The sequence below is a fragment of the Gekko japonicus genome, unplaced genomic scaffold (assembly GCF_001447785.1).
Source record: "Gekko japonicus isolate JY-2015 unplaced genomic scaffold, Gekko_japonicus_V1.1 scaffold3077, whole genome shotgun sequence".
NCBI lineage: Eukaryota > Metazoa > Chordata > Lepidosauria > Squamata > Gekkonidae > Gekko > Gekko japonicus.
Genome location: NW_015168135.1, coordinates 86317 through 101937, shown reverse-complemented (window position 1 = coordinate 101937; position 15621 = coordinate 86317). Strand labels below are relative to the sequence as shown.

The 15621-nt window shown below is 49.6% G+C and overlaps 1 protein-coding gene across 1 annotated transcript in view; it reads left to right on the top strand.

Moving 5' to 3' along the window:
- GOLGA2 (golgin A2) overlaps positions 1 to 15108 on the top strand; it is a 47734-nt gene extending 32626 nt beyond the window's left edge. Inside the window, 10 exon segments of the mRNA XM_015414926.1 lie at positions 330 to 443; positions 4611 to 4835; positions 5437 to 5536; positions 5628 to 5716; positions 7394 to 7550; positions 7695 to 7762; positions 8844 to 8946; positions 10430 to 10536; positions 12714 to 12885; positions 13648 to 15108. Of these exon segments, the coding sequence (XP_015270412.1) occupies positions 330 to 443; positions 4611 to 4835; positions 5437 to 5536; positions 5628 to 5716; positions 7394 to 7550; positions 7695 to 7762; positions 8844 to 8946; positions 10430 to 10536; positions 12714 to 12885; positions 13648 to 13895 (1383 nt within the window). The 3' untranslated portion in view covers positions 13896 to 15108.
- Positions 15109 to 15621: the final 513 nt, after the last annotated feature.

Here is a 15621-nt window from a genome sequence, read left to right as displayed (position 1 = left end):
ATAATAGCTCTTGAATAAAAACTGTTTTTTAATCTGTTTGTCCTTGTTTTGATTTATTGCCAGTTGATATTCCATTGCCAGTTGATATTGAGTTATTGCCAGTTGATATTCCATCGGAGTGTATGTAAAGGCTGTGGTTTTTTGACCCTAACGTTCATCCCTCTACACCGTCCTAGGCGTCTCCCAACAAGTCCAACCTTTGGCAAGAATATTGACAGGGCTTTAATTGTAGGAAAGTGCATTTCTCCCCCTCCGCCCGTTTCCTTTTCGACAAGCCTCAGGGGAGGTTTTGGTTCTCGCCCCTCCTGACCTGCATTGTTCCTTCGCAGACCAATGAGAACATGGAGGTGACGAGTGCCTTGCAGTCCGAGCAGCACGTGAAGAAGGAGCTGGCAAGAAAGATCGGGGAGCTGCAGGAGAAGCTGGCAGAGCTCAAGGAGACGGTGAGCCCCTGCCGGGCGGCTTGAGGATCTGATCTGATCTAATTTATTGCAGCAAGAGCCAGTAAAGCCGTACAACTCTGATATAGGAAAGATTAAAACAGTAATAACATAGGAATAGTATTAAAAACATTAACAAGAGAAGAATTGATACAATTATTCAAATAATAATTTTAATAAAAAATTTAATAAAATAAATATTAATAAGAGAACCATACAATTTCCCCAGCTAAAATAAGTTTACGTTTCCTAATAGCTAAGCAACAACATTTTGCGACAGCGTAAGTCACTGAGGCCCTGAACGTCTTCTAGGAGGAATTTACGAAGGGCTTCTGGCCTAAAGTCAAGCTAAGACTGCAGAGGGCTAAGTCTAGACAGAAGGGGTAGGATAAGATGGTCTCGTTCCTCCTGACAGAATCTGCAGAACAGGAGGGCGTGAGTAACTGATTCCACCGTATTAGCCACGCATGGGCATCGACATTCGCGCGTTGGAACGCGAGTGAGTTTACCTTGCAGTACAGCGGAAGGGAGTGCCTCAAAACGGGCTCTGGGAAAGGCCCATCTGTAGGGCTCATAGGTAATGTTAACTAAATAAGGGGCAGCAGTAAAATTAGGCCAAGATTTTATATTTCTGAAGTTCTTGGGTGCTGCTTGGGAATGTGGATGATTGATGCCAGGAGAGCCCCTCAGAGAGTGCTGCAGCAAAGGCAGGACGGGTACCGAGAAGCACCAGGTTCTCCGCGTGCACTCCCCCCTCAATGCCTAACAGAGACCGGAGTCTTCTGCTCTGACCTGGGTAGCCCAGGCAAGCGTCACCAGAGGTCGCCATGACTTCCAGGTGTACACACGTGCACACACACACACACACGAAAAACAAACAAAAAAAAACCCACCAAGAAAAGACCAGAGTCTTCTAAAAACAGGGAAGATGGTTTGATCTAGAAGGTGCTGATTTCTGGGGGTGGGTGGGGGTTGAGTATATACACATAGTACCTTCTCCGGGTAAGGCTCTGTATAGAGTAATCCGAAGAAGGAAAGTCCCATGCACTGCAGAGCTTAAAGTCTAAAATGTGGAAACCATGATCAGGTGCCTGAAGGTCGTTTTGGGGTGGGTGAGTGCTAGCAAATTGAAGCGTAATCCTGACATTGTGGGGTTACTTCTGGTGGGGGAAGGTTTGGCCCAGGAGTGAGATATTTCCTGTTCTGGATGGGGGTTGCACTCAGTCTACAGGAGCAGCTTCATAGCTTGGGGGCGCTCCTGGGCCCGGGCCTCCTGTTGGCAGTGGTGGCGGCCAGGGGTGCCTTCGTGCAGCTTTGGCTGGTGAGCCAGCTGTGGCCCTTCCTGGGCAGGAGAGGTCTATTTACTTACTTATTTTATTCTGGCTTATATTCCGTCCTCCCCGCAAACGGCTTCAGAGCGGATGACGGCAAAAGTTAAAACATTTCACAGTAAGAATTAAAACACTTCATAAAAATTATCCATAATAAATAATTAAAACAGATTTAAACTGAGCTATGAACAAAACGGGTGGCACAGCGGCTTAATATGGTAGCCGCAAAAACTGGAGCCGCTTGGCTGTAGACCAACCTGTGGGCCTTTACCTGATGGGCCGTTTGAGGATGGAAGCTTCAGCAGGGGAGGCCAGTAGATCGCGTCACCGTAGGGCACGCCTTGGTGGCGTCTAGACTAGGTTCATGTAGCGTCCTCTGCCCTTGAACACTGCCTGGGAGCAACAGTTGGTACAGAATGCAGCAACCGGAATGTAGACTGGAGTGGGTCGTAGAGCCTGTATCCCTAGTCCTTAAACAAGGCTGGACTATAATGACACCTTTACATTTATTTGCTGATCCTAGTATTGTACGTGGAAAGGTTTTAAACTGGTTTTACATCGAAATAAGCTAAACTCAACAGTGCCTCCCAGTTTGCGTTCAGGCTCAGTTTGGGATGATTATATTGACCTCCTCCCATATGAGCCTACCCATCCACTCCAGTCACCTTTGGACTCCGGTCACTTTGGCCGGGTGTTCAGCGCTCCCCTCAGCGGTGCTTGAGGGCAGGAGCAAGGGAATTCTCTTTGCACACAGGCTTTGCAGATGCGGCTTAGGGGAAGTTGGAACTATCTCGCATATGATCCTCAGGTGTTCCTGGTACAAGGAGGCTATTGTAAAACTAAATCCTGATATGACAGAATCTGATTATATCAACTATTTGCTGTCAGGTGAAAATCAGCCTACCTCTAAAGCTGTTGCCAAATTCTGTACCGCCTGCTGCTATATTCGAAAAGCCCGCTCAGTCAAGTTTTAGTTCTAAGCTGATCTGCTGACCTATATTTTATGTAATATTTATGTATTTTAATATATCCTTTGTATTTATTCTAGCTATTTTATTGCTGTAGTCAGTATGTTTTTTAACATCAGTGTGATTCTGTTGATTTACTGGCTGGATGCCGTAATAAATTATCGTTCTCTGTCTGTCTGTCTGTCTATCATCTGTCTATCTATCTGTCTATCATCTGTGTATCTATCATCATCATCAAGTTTATTGTATTAGCCATTGGCCATAACAAAACATAAATACAAACACAATCCTTATACATCACATTAAGTTATCCCTTCACTAACTTGCGCTGAATCCCAGAAAATAAAGTATTTAATAAGGTAAATATTATGTGTGAATGACTTCAGCATATATAGTAAAACTGGCTCTCAAGTAAATTAAATAAACCCAGAATGGAGATTTGATTCCCCGTTTCTTGTCAGATTGCCTCAGCAGGTTCAAGGCTGCTCTGCTACCCACGCCGTTTAGGAATGATGGGCCCTTAAAAGGATGCTTATTTGTACCACTAAAATAAGCTTCCTTCCCTAAGCAGACCCTGAAACCCTAACTAACAGCTAAATAAAAGCCCAGCTAAGCTGACGCTCCTTTCCAGAGTCACAAATCCCTATCCAAAGGAAAAAGTTTCCTTCACCCTTCTTAAACTGAGGGTGGCTCACCCCCTCCCATCCAGTAGAATTCCATGGGCTCTCATTGGCTGACAATCACTTGATTTGCAGGAAGCTGAAATCACAATGATTGGTTCAGAGCCTTGAAGGAGAGGCAGGACTTTTAAAGGATGATTACCACAACAGCCATTCCAAGGCTGTCCCCAGTTGCTAGCAAACAGGAGATCACAGTACAGAGACACCAACACACTACGCTTGGAAGGGTTTAGGACTGCATTGCAAGCCCACTTTCCCTTCCCAGTTATTCTCTCAACACCTTCAAAAAGGGAAGACAGTGTGGTGTAGTGGTTAGTGGTGGAACAAGATCTGGGAGATGCAAGTTCAAATCCCTACTCTGCCATGGAATCTTACTGAGGCTGTGGTCACACACACTAAATAATCCACTTTCAATCCACTTTCCAACTGGATTTTGCCAGTTCACACAGGAAAAATCCAGTTTGAAAGTATGTGTGACCACAGCCTGAGTGGACTTTGGGCCAGTAACTCACTCTCAGCCTAAACCATCTCACAAGTAAGATCTCCCAGAATTACAACTGATTTGCAGAAAAGAAGGATCCATCTGGATTTCTTAGGTCTTTTCCTGAATACCAGAACTTTGGATTTGGCGTAGTTTATTTGCAAGGCTTCTGCCTTGCAATACTCGCCTAGTTTGTTCAATAATCTCCTCAGGCCAATCTTGGTAACAGATAAAAGGACCATATCGTCCGCGTATAAAAGAATTGGCACTTTAAGTTGTCCAATAGTCGGAGGCATAAATTCACTACCTTCCAAGCTGGCAATTAAATTGTTCAGATAAAGGCTGAACAAGGTGGGTGCAAGCACGCAACCCTGTTTCACCCCCTTCTGAACTGGTATCTATCTATCATCTATCATCTATCTATCAATCTATATCTATCTATATATTTATCTATATCCATCCATCCATCCATCTATCTGCTCCCACACACGGTCCTGCAGTCTAAACTTGTCGCTGTCTCTAAGGATTTGGCATGAGCCCCATTTGCGTCTTCCCGCATGTCGACACATTCATTAATTCATTCATTCATTCACATTCATTCATTCATTTGTCGCCTGCCATCGTGGAACTCAGGCCAGATGGGGAAGAGGGAATCTGTCGTTCTGGCCACTGAGGGGGTCTGGTGACGGTCTGGTTTCTGCTTCGCCCAGGTGGACCAGAAAACGAGAGAAGCCGAGGCCCTTCAGGAGCAGCGGGACCAGTACTACGGCCACCTTCAGCAGTACACGGCCGCGTACCAGCACCTCGCCAGCGAGAAGGAGGAGCTGCACAAACAGTACCTCCTCCAGACACAGCTCATGGACCGCCTGCAGCACGAGGAGGTCCAGGGCAAAGTGACGGCAGAGGTGCACTTCAAAGAGCTGCAGGAGGCCAAGGTGAGTGAGGGCGGCGGAGCTGGGCTGGGGGCATCAGTGCCGGGGGGTGGGGCAGGAGGCTTCGGTCTGCACGGCGGGCAGAATGTCATGGCTGAGACTGGCACAGTCATCCAGAGTCTGCACCAGGTTAATTTGATTTGGTATTGGGAATACCTACAGATGGGCGTGCCTTTCTGTTAACTTTTGTAAAAATAAGGCTGCGGTCACACACACACTGAATAAGCCACCTTCAATCCACTTTCAGTGCACTTTCCAACTGGTACTGTGTGAACTGGCGAAATCCAGTTGGAACGTGGATTGGAAGTGGATTATTTAGTCTGTGTGACCGCAGCTTGAGTGTGCAGTTCTGGGTTTGGCCAGGCCAAGGTCCAGAGTTCATGGGGAGGGAAGCTGGCATCGTGGAACTCCAGACTTAGATGCTGGGTTAGCAAAACGATGAAGCTTTCTAAGCATTTGTCTCTTCAGGTCAGGTCCTGTGCCGTTCTGCTGATGCAAGGAAACACATGCAGCTTTGTTAGCTGCTAGTCTCATCAGCATTCTGAAGGCTTGGGGGTATTTATTACACTGTTCTCTTCTCTCTCTCTCTCCCTGTCTCTTGAAGGAAAGCCTGGAGGTAGTTGCCAAAGAAAACAAAGAGCTGCAGGCCCATGTCAGCCAGCTCATGGCCGAACTGGATGCAAAGATGTTGCCCAGGGCAGAAGGTGAGCGAGCGGGCTGTTCACTAGCAGGGACGTGGTCGGGCTGATCCCTGAAGGATATTCCAGCTCTGTGCCTCTGCTTTTGCCTACGTAGGGGATGGCGTGGAAACTGAAGAGGAGACTGTGGAGGACATGAAGACCTCACTCATCATCCCAGAGGAGTTTGAAGACAGAGAAGAGATGGTGAGTCTTGGCATATACCGGCCTTCCTGCTTTCCACAAACACTCAAGCACACAAAATGTAACTGGGAGTGGGTGAGACAAGCAGCCTCGGATGAGGGAGAGCTTGGAAACTCTGGTATTGAGCTTATGGAGCCGCCTTGGAACTGGGTCAAATAATTGGCTTATCAGTGTTGTCTCTTCTGACTCATAGCGGCTCTCCAGGGCCCCAGGCAGAGGGAAGTCTTTCCTGGGTCCTTTTGAATGGCGAGGCCAGGGTCTGAACCTGGGGACTCCCAGCATTCAAAACATATGCTCTGCCTCTGAGCCACAACCCCCCTCCCCGCTGTCAACCTCGAAATTCTGTATGGAGAGACAGAGCAATGTAATGAATTGTCACAACTTTCCTAGCAAGTTGCTTCATTGCTGGATTTGGTCTTACAGACGGGATATTTCCTTCATATTCTGTATTTAAGCCTTTTTGTGTCCTGGTTGAATTGATCTCCCACAATCTCACCTGTTGATTTTATTTTTTACTGCTGTTTGCATGTTTTAAGTGCTGTTTTTACTCCTGAGTTCTGTGGTGGTCCTTTGGCCTGTTGTTTGCAGCTACCTGTTTGCTGTCACTGTACTTTTTAACATTGATGTTACCGTACTAGTTTTTAAAGCTTTTACCTTCAGGTGGGTGGCCGTGTTGGTCTGAAGCAGCAGAACAAAGTTTGAGTCCAGAGGCAACAGAGTTCAGGTGTCATATCGACAGGTTCCTGAATAAGAAACGCTAAGTGTTGTAACCAGGGGTCATTTCGTAGAAAAAGAGGTGCAGGAGCTCATTAGTATTAGTATATGCATATGCCACACCCCCTGACATCACCGGGAGTGTGTCAGAAGGCAACACCCACCGCTCAGGCTCCACTGGACTGTTTTGGATTGCTAGCTATGGGGGGGGGACGTGCAGATCTGCCCTCACAGAGGAGGGAGAGCTTGTACCTGAAGGCGGGCCAGGGGTGGGTGGGCTCTTGCTCCTCGTGGCCCGACTGAGGGCTGCTGGGAGCAGGGGGCGAGGCTTGTTGCATGTGCCCGCCCCCTGAGTGCCTTACTGCTGGAGCTCCGCTCCTGTGCGCTCCCGCAGGAAATGACCCCTGGTTGTCACAATTACGAATGGACACATTTAAGATTTGGCTCTTTTGGTTTTTCTGACCTCTGCAGTCTAGTTGTGCATGAATGGTGCAGTGCCGTGGCCCACATGGCTGGTAAGCACCAGTACAGGAGCTTCAGTTCACATCGCCAGCTTCCCTCGGTGGCTTTTCTAGAAAATATATACCTGCTTTTTCCCCTAAGGGATTCTTTGTTGTGCGTGAAAGCTGGAGATGGCATGTGGCCACAGAAAAAGAGGATTCTGACTTATCAGAATTGGCCAGTCCTGTGAAGGCAAAAATTCTCCTGTTTCTTTGCACTTGTTGTATGCACGCACTTTTAAGGGCTTCCTTATGAGGGCCTGGAACATAATTTATTCCCCAGCACATAGTGCCATAATTACTATCTGGAGAGCTGTGCAGGGAAGCCTTGGAGTAGGGAGCTACAGAGAAGAACCTTCCTGAATTCTTTGCTCTGTATCAAACAGATGTAGTTCTTCCTGTGAGGCCAGGCCACTGTTTAACACAACATTCGTGCCAAACAACAGCATGTGGAATTGTGCCTTAGGTTGCGTTCTTGACGTCTTCCGTGTCCCAAGTGGAGCAGGAGCGTGAGGAGATGCGGCAGCAGCTGGCTGAGCAGAAGAGGCAGTGCAGAGGCCTCCTGCAGGAGATAGCTGCACTGAGGAAAGAGCAGCAGCTGCACGTTGCGTCAGGAGCACCAGGTGGGTGTGTGGACAGGCCTGTTCAAGCAAGAAGATGCTGAAGGCTGGCTATGCAGGCAGCCCGGCGGGGACCCCACCCCGTAGGTGGGGCCACAAGGTTACCCCGTTCTGCCATCTCTCATTCAGTTGCCTCATCTTTTCCAGGTCCTGCTGCAGATTCGGTTCCAGGAGAGGTTCACGAAGCCTTAAAGAGTGCCATGGAGAAGCTGCAGGTGACTGCTTGGTGCACATGGGTTGTGACTGCACAGATGTGCCAGCTCTAGAGAGGCGGCAGACCTCTGGTCTGTGCATTAGGCATCCCTACGCTTAATGGCCAGGTTTATGTGATGACCAGGTCTGCTGAAGGAACTATGGATGCCCTTTGCCATCCCCCTTTGATTTCTGAGCTGCATCATGCAGGCAGAATGAAGCAAAGTAGCAGCTCTCCCTGTAAATGGTTCAGTACATAACTGCACTTTGGTGGTGTTAATACACTTTGCTTAAGTTTGTAAGAGGCAAGGAGGATTTGTAAGGAATCCATTTTGAGAATCGTGGAGTATCCGTCTGGAGAGAGTTGTGCAGCCAGACAGAAATGTGTTGATTTGCCTGAAGTCGCTGCAATTGGGGTTCTCTAATAATGTCTTCCCATGGAAAGCAGTGGGGAGAGCCCAGACCTGCCTAAGCGGGTGGTTTCTGCTGCTCCTGGACTTCCAAGAATGGAAGACTCCACCGCTTCCAAGAGAAGAGGAGCAAAGGGACTTTTCTCCCTGCCATGCAGTTAGGAGCTGCCCCGCTTTGCTTCTGCCTTGCCGGAAGCAGCGCTAGCAGCTACGCAGGAGAGCCTCAGCTGCTGCCCTTGTTTTTCTCCCTAATATCACTTCAGTGGCTCATAGTCAGGGCTATTTTTGGGCAGGAACGCACAGGAACGGAGTTCCGGCTGGCTCCTGAGTTGGCCACGCCCAGCAGGAGCTCATTAGCATAATAGGCCATACCCAACAGCAGAAACTCATTAGGATTGGCTACATTAGGGGTGTGTGGCCTAACATGCAAAGGAGTTCCTGCTCCAAAAAAAGCCCTGGGTTTTGACCACAAACAAGGTAAACAGAATAAGAAGCAAAAGGTGGGTGTGGCTGGATGACCACACTTCTGGTAACATGTGGGTGCGGCCTAATATGCCAATGAGCTGTGCTGTCAGGGGTGTGGCCTAATATGCTAATGGGTTTCTGCTGTTGGGTGTGACCTATTATGCTAATGAGTTCCTGCTGGGCTTTTTCTACAAAAAAAAGGCCCTGCTCATAGTTATTGTGCTTTTAGTCCCGTTTCACAGAGTTGATGCGTGAGAAGGCAGAGCTGAAGGACCGGGTGGAGGAGCTGGAGCACCGCTGCATTCAGTTGTCTGGAGAAACAGACACCATCGGTGAGATGAATTCAGGGCCTTTCCCACATTCTGTTCTGCTGCAGGGATCCAGTAATGCTACACTTTATCATGCTTTAGGCCAACACCTCCGTCCTGACCAGGATGTGAACAAGGTGCAATTCAACAAGGATAAGTGCCAAGTTCTACAACCGGGTAACAAAAATGAGGAAGACACATACTGGATGGGGGATACGCTCCTGGGTAGCAGTGTGTGTGAACAAGATCTTGGGGTGCAGGTGGACTGTAAGTTAAATATGACCAGCCAGTGTGATGCAGCGACAGAAAGGGCTAATGTGATCTCGGGGTGTATCAACAGAGGCATAACATCCAAATTGCAAGATGTGATAGTCCTGGTGTACACTGCATTGGCCAGGCCACACCTGGAGTACTGCGCACAGTTCTGGAGGCCTCAGCTTCAAAAAGGATATGGACAGAATGGAGCAGGTGCCAAGGAGAGCGATGAGGATGATCAGGGGGCCTGGAGACGAAGCCCTAGGAGGAAAGGCTGAGGGACCTGGGAATGTCCAGTCTGGAGAAGAGGAGGTTGAGGGGTGAAATGATTGCTCTCTTGAAGTATTTGAAGGGCTGTCCCTTAGAGGAGGGCAGGGAGCTATCCCTGTTGGCAGCAGAGGAGAGGACTCGCAAGCATGTGTTTAAATTGAGGGCGGGAAGGGACCGGCTGGATCTTAGGAAACACTTTCAGCTGCCCAGGGAGGTGGTGAGCTCCCCCTCCCTGGCAGTTTTGAAGCAGTGGCTGGACAGACACTTGTCAGGGATGCTCTAGGCTGATCCTGCACTGAGCCAGGGGGTTGGGCTAGATGGCCTTTACGGCCCCTTCCAACTCTGTGATTCTAGGATTCTGCAATAAGCTCCTCTGCCGTCCTGAAGACTTCTGCTTTTATGTTCTTAAAAATGCGAAGTCTTCTAGTCCTCAGGGTTACCAAGGCAGCGAGCAGAGTGGGAGAGTCCAGTGGTCAAGGAGCAGGATTCCTGCCCCTTCTCATCCATTTCCCCTTTTTGTCACCTTTGTGTTTTCTCTGCCCCTCGCCCGACACACACAACTTCAAGCAAATTTTAAAACAGTGCCAGTCTTGTTGTCTCCTCTCTCCCTGTGCCAGCCTCTCCCTCTTGTGTTTCTGCGGAACAAAGCATGCATAGGAGAAAGTTACTCAGATTCTTCTCGCGACACAATATGTGTTCAAGCTTGCAGAATTCCAGAGCTATGCCTGGCTTTTTCTAATTGGCAGTGAAGGTTGGATGTTGCAGAATTTGTGAATTTGGCCCGTGGTGCATGAAACCGTGCCTCTTCTCAGAGGCTGTCTTGCTAGAACAGAGGTTTTCTCAGAGGTTTTCTAGAACATCCCAAACGTGCTCGTGGTCTGCTGGTGCAAATTTGAATCTACGAAGGCCAGCATGTCTGGTTCCAGTGCCACCCTCCTGATAGCCGTGTCTCACTGCCTCACGCGTCTCTCCCATCTCCCAGGTGAATATATTGCCCTGTACCAGAGTCAGAGGGCTATTCTAAAGCAGCGGCACCGGGAGAAAGAGGAGTACATCAGCAGACTGGCTCAGGACAAGGAGGAGATGAAGGTGAGCGTTGGCCTCCCCCCGGTGCCCAGGAGAAGGGCCATGGCTCAGTGGTGGAGGGCCTGATTAAAATGTGGTTAAGGTCCCAGGTCTGGCTCTCGGCACTTCCAGTTAATACAAGTTCTCAGAGGTCTCGTGTTGGGAAAGACCCTTCTCCGCCTGCAGCCTTGGAGAGTCGCTGCCAGATAGTGAATCAGACCCCTGCTGTCTGGCTTGGAACTTGCATGGCACACCTTCATACGTTCATAAGAGTGTGTTCTCGTTGTTTCACACAAATGTAGTGGGAAGGACGCAGACAGAATGGGGACGTGTGGTGCTTTGTCGTTTGCATCTGGGTTTGCATCCCTAACCCTGTCTTTTCCGAACTCTGCCGAGCCATAGGCTACTCTGGAGTGCAGCGGCCCCTTCTTTAGCAGGGTCTGGCACAAGCCTGGGAAAGGAACAAGCTGCCCCCCCCCCTCTTTAAGCCTCAGCACAGCTGTTTCCCTTTTGACCCCACACTTGACCACCTGCATGTATGAACCAGATGACAGTTTTCTTTCGTGACAAGTTGTTTTTTCAAGGACTCTGATTACTTTGGGGGTGGTGGTGGTGATACCTGAGCCCAAGTGCGCCACTCGCTTTAGGAGACAGAGAGCACCTCCGGGAGAGGGAAAGGCAGCTCTTAAGCATATTGACAGAAGCAGAGGTCATTTCGGGGGGGATCGCGGGGGATCGCAGTTCCCCCGGGTGAGGTACAGGGGGGCGGGGCACATGATGAAGCCCCGCCCCCTGCTTCCGGCCGCCCCGCTTCCAGCCCTCATTCAGCCAGGAGGAGGCAGGAGAAGAGGGAGGGTAAGTTCCTCCCTCCCCGCCTCTCCCCACCCCTGCCTGCCTGGGGCCAGGGAGGGCCTTGGCGGGGCTTCCTTGCACTCCCGCTGGCCTTGCAGGTCCACCGCCGGGCCCCTGATGTCAGGGGGTGTGGCATATGCTAATGAGTTATGCTAATGAGGTCCCCTAGCTCTTTTTCTACGAAACGACCCCTGGACAGAAGTAAACGGTGCAGGTCAGTTCTGCGGAATTATTCCAAAACACTTCGTTAAAAATCCAGTACCGGGGGGTGTGGGGAGCAATGCTCCCTCTAAGCTTAGGAGTCTTGTGAGCAAAAATTCTACTTTGTGAGCTGCTGGCATTAAAGGTGTGAGCCAGCGATTTGGCTGCCGCATAAATTAGTTTGCTCTGGAGCCCTCCTTCCTGAGCAAAGGCAAAAATGTGTGAGCTGGAGGCTAAAAAACTGTGAGCTAGCTCACACTAACTCAGCTTAGAGGGAACACTGGTGGGGAGCCCCTCTAAAATGTAGAGAAGGGTAGGAGTTAGTGAGGACCACTTTGCCTTGGTCCCCATGGAGTCTCCACGCACTCATCCCTGAAGCTGCCTTTGGGCCTCTTGGTGTCGATGGGAACGCCCTTCCCGCCCGTCTGCACGAGTGGTTCAGCTGTATGGAAGGGAGCTATGGCTCTTTTGGAATTCATGTAGCAGCCATGATTTAGTAGGTGCCGTCGAGTAATGGGAGGGGGGGACTAGGCTCGATAGGAGGAGAGGAAGGACAGGGAGGTTGGAGAGGTCACTGGGCGGAAGGTGAGGCGTAGAGGCAAAAGGGATCCCAGGTCAGGCTGAAGGAAACAGATGTTATAAAGAGAGAGGCCTCCCTCAACAAGTGGCACTGAGGGAGATGGTTGTCGCCGTGGCGAGGAAAGGAGGCCATTAGCGATGCGTGCAGGCCGAGCAGAGGGTTTGACGAGGGGCGAGAATGTGCAGACAAATGCAAGGGTCTTTCACATGGAGGACTAGGAACTTGCCGCAACTGACTCAATCCCCACGTCTGTCTGTATGCTCCTGTGCAAGTTTAGGAACAGCGGTGCCACCTGAGCCGGGCTTTGGCTTGCAGATCTGTGGTCCTGGCTTACAGGCTCAGCAGGGGGAGCCCAAACGCAGGCTGCAGCTTCACACTGGGGAGTTTACGTGCCCACCAAAGGGGGGAGGGGAGGGGTCTCCTTAAGCCTGCTGCGTCCAAGGGTTCAAAGTGCCCAATGGCAGCATAGCTGAGGAAGAGGGGGGGAGGCATTTGGCATCCTCTGTAGTCTCTGGGCCAAGTGGGCACTCGTGGTTTGATTCTTCCCCATCGTCCTCCTCTGTTGCAGATGAAGCTACTGGAGCTCCAAGAGCTGGTGATGCGATTGGTCGGTGAGCGGAATGAATGGTACACAAAGTACACGAGGGTGGCTCAGAACCTGGAGCCGAAACCCGGCCCAGGGAGCGAGGCCGCGGTCACCCTGGAGAGGCGTCTTGAGCTGGATGCTACGGATGGTGAAGGTGAGGCTGCTGCGGTTTCTCTTCCGAAGCCCCTTGTTACAGAACGGAAGGAGTTTTGTGCCGCGTCAGTTTCTTTTTCAGAGCCGAGTTTCAGCCTCGGGCCTTGAGAAGTCGCAGTAAATGGAGTGCACTTGTGAAGGAAGCGGACTTCCGAACAAGCACAGAACAGAATGCTTTCCCCACACCTCCGAAGAACCATTTCTCACACACCTGAGTGTGGGGCAAAGAGTTTCTAAATGAGTCCTAAACTGAGGCATGACAGGTGTTGGCGTATGCCTAGACAATCCATGCCATCCCCGTCGAAAAGAGCAAGAGTCCAGCAGCACCTTTTAAAGACTAGCAAAATTTGTGGCAGGGGGTGAGCTTTCGTGAGTCACAGCTGTGACTCACGAAAGCTCACCCCCTGCCACAAATTTTGCTAGTCTTTAAAAGGTGCTGCTGGACTCTTGCTCTTTTCTAATGCCACAGACAGACCCTCAGCTCTGGAATGTCCCGCCCAGTGAAGGGAGAAGGTGTCTCCCTTTATCCATGTTCCCAAAGGTCACACAAGCTTTTGAAATTTAAATCCGCATCTAATGTGTTTTCTGTGCTGCTTTCAGCCTTCTGTCAGCGAGTGTTTTCCGTCTTAATATGATTAATCTTGCTGCTTAAGTTTTGGGGCTGTTTTGGGGAGCATAGAAAAGCTTTGAATTAATAATGAAAACTAGAATGTTGTTCTTTTAGAAGTTAAGCATCATCTACCTTCCCCCTTTTGGCTTCCAGGACTGCGGGAAGTGAGTTTGACAGATGAGCCAGAGCAGGAGATGGCAGTTCCTGCCTCCCATCGGTTCCACGCTGATGACAAAGGTCCCCCGCCTGCTCCTCACGACCCCACCGCCAAGCAGATCATGCAGCTTCTGCGTGAAATCCAAAATCCCCGAGAGAGGCTGGGCTCCCTCTTGGAGAACCCCTGCATTCCCTTCTTCTACCGGGCTGACGAGAACGACGAAGTCAAGATCATGGTGGTTTAATTTGCCCCCTAAACGTGGCACAGGGCTCGCCGAGACACTGAGTGGTCCTGGCTTTTCTGTCCTCCGCTGATGACTGGCATCATGCATCGTTCCATCCCTTCAATGTTCCTAAGCGGATCGTGTGCTGCCGGCCTGTGACGTTCAGGAGGGCACATGGATTTCCTGGCTTCAGCTTCTGGCAAGCCAGTCTTTCTCTCAGCCGATGACTTTGTTCCACATGTTGGTCAGAACAGCCATATGCCCATCATCGCCCCACTAATTTATTCTGCATCTGGGTGGTTTGGGTTTGGATCGACTGCTTGTCTCTCAACACGGATCTTGGTCCTTTCTGCTGTACTATGTCGATCCTGTCAGCTACCTGCGTCTGGTCCTCCCTATAGCCGGTTGGTTAGACAAGCTCTAGGCAAGCTCTTCAGAATGTTTTTTTGTTTCGTTCTCGTTAAAAACAGGCAGGGCAGCCTTCCCGCTGGCCTCTTTCTGGGGATGGGCTTTTGATTAGTTGGTGTGCGTTAATTTGGGAAAGGGAGGGGGGCGTGAAACTATGGCCTGTGCTTTCAGAGGTCACGTACTTTGCCGTCTTTTTTGTTGGATTTTATTTTTTAAATATGGGGGAACCTAGTAAAAAGCAGATCACTGAGTTTTTAAAAATTGGCTTTTATGATAACTTTTGGGATTTCAGCTACCCCTACCTGGGTCTTCTTTTGTCCTTCCTGGGCAGTGGTTGTGCTGAAATTGAGCCTGGGGTTTTTTAGAGCAATTGTTTTTCCTGTTAAGACTTTGGTACAGGACTAGGCAGAGTAGATCTGTGTAGGAGCGTGAAGGGACGTACAGTTGCTGTTCAGTGAAAAAGGCATCACGAGTGAGCACATGTGGCAGGGACAAACTCCAGAACTTGCTCCAAGCATAGCCAGAATACTCCATAGGAGGCTGGCTGTAAGAGATGGGTGCATCTCTCTGTCCATTTGCACATAGGCAGTCAAGGGGGGTGGACCGGTGATGTAACTGTCTGTCATGGTGATTCTGCCTGGAGATAAAAGGTGGGACACAGATGATGCGTCCCATTTCTCACATACACTCCCCTCTAAGGTGTTCTGCTGATTGCTAATGTGATTGATTCTTCCATTTGGGCCAGAGCTTTTCCTTTTCTGGTACAGTCTGCTAGGGGGAAAAGCCCATCCATCCAGAGGCAAAAAGCACACAGGGAAGTTGTTTTGTTTTGTTTTTTAAATCTCTCTCTCTTCCTCCCCATCCCTGGTCCAGTCTTCTAGCAGAGTGAGATGTAGACTAAATCACGGCATTCTTCCAGGCTCCAGAGAGCGGAATGTCTCTGGCTGCCCCCCAGACAGGGAACAGAGGAGACGTTAATGAGATTGACACGGCCCTGATGTTGACAGTGTCACTGCTCAGTGCGTTGTGTTGGGGCAATAGCAAAGCAGGCCTGCGAGCTCCCGTTTGCACGAGTTAGTGTGTACATAGTGTATCTGTGTAACATTTTGTATATATCTTGAATAAAGAGCAGAAAAACCCTTCGGCAGCGTCTCTGGTTGCTGGAAGGTTACTCATAATCTTGTATTATAAAAACAATCTAACCAGTGGGGTGGGGGCAGGAATGTGATTTAATATGGGACATTATTAAATATTTATTGGGTGTCTGGTTTCCAGGAATGTGAAAGGAAAGATTATTAGAGAAATCTTGCATTCTACTGCAGAAATAATTTAATCCTGT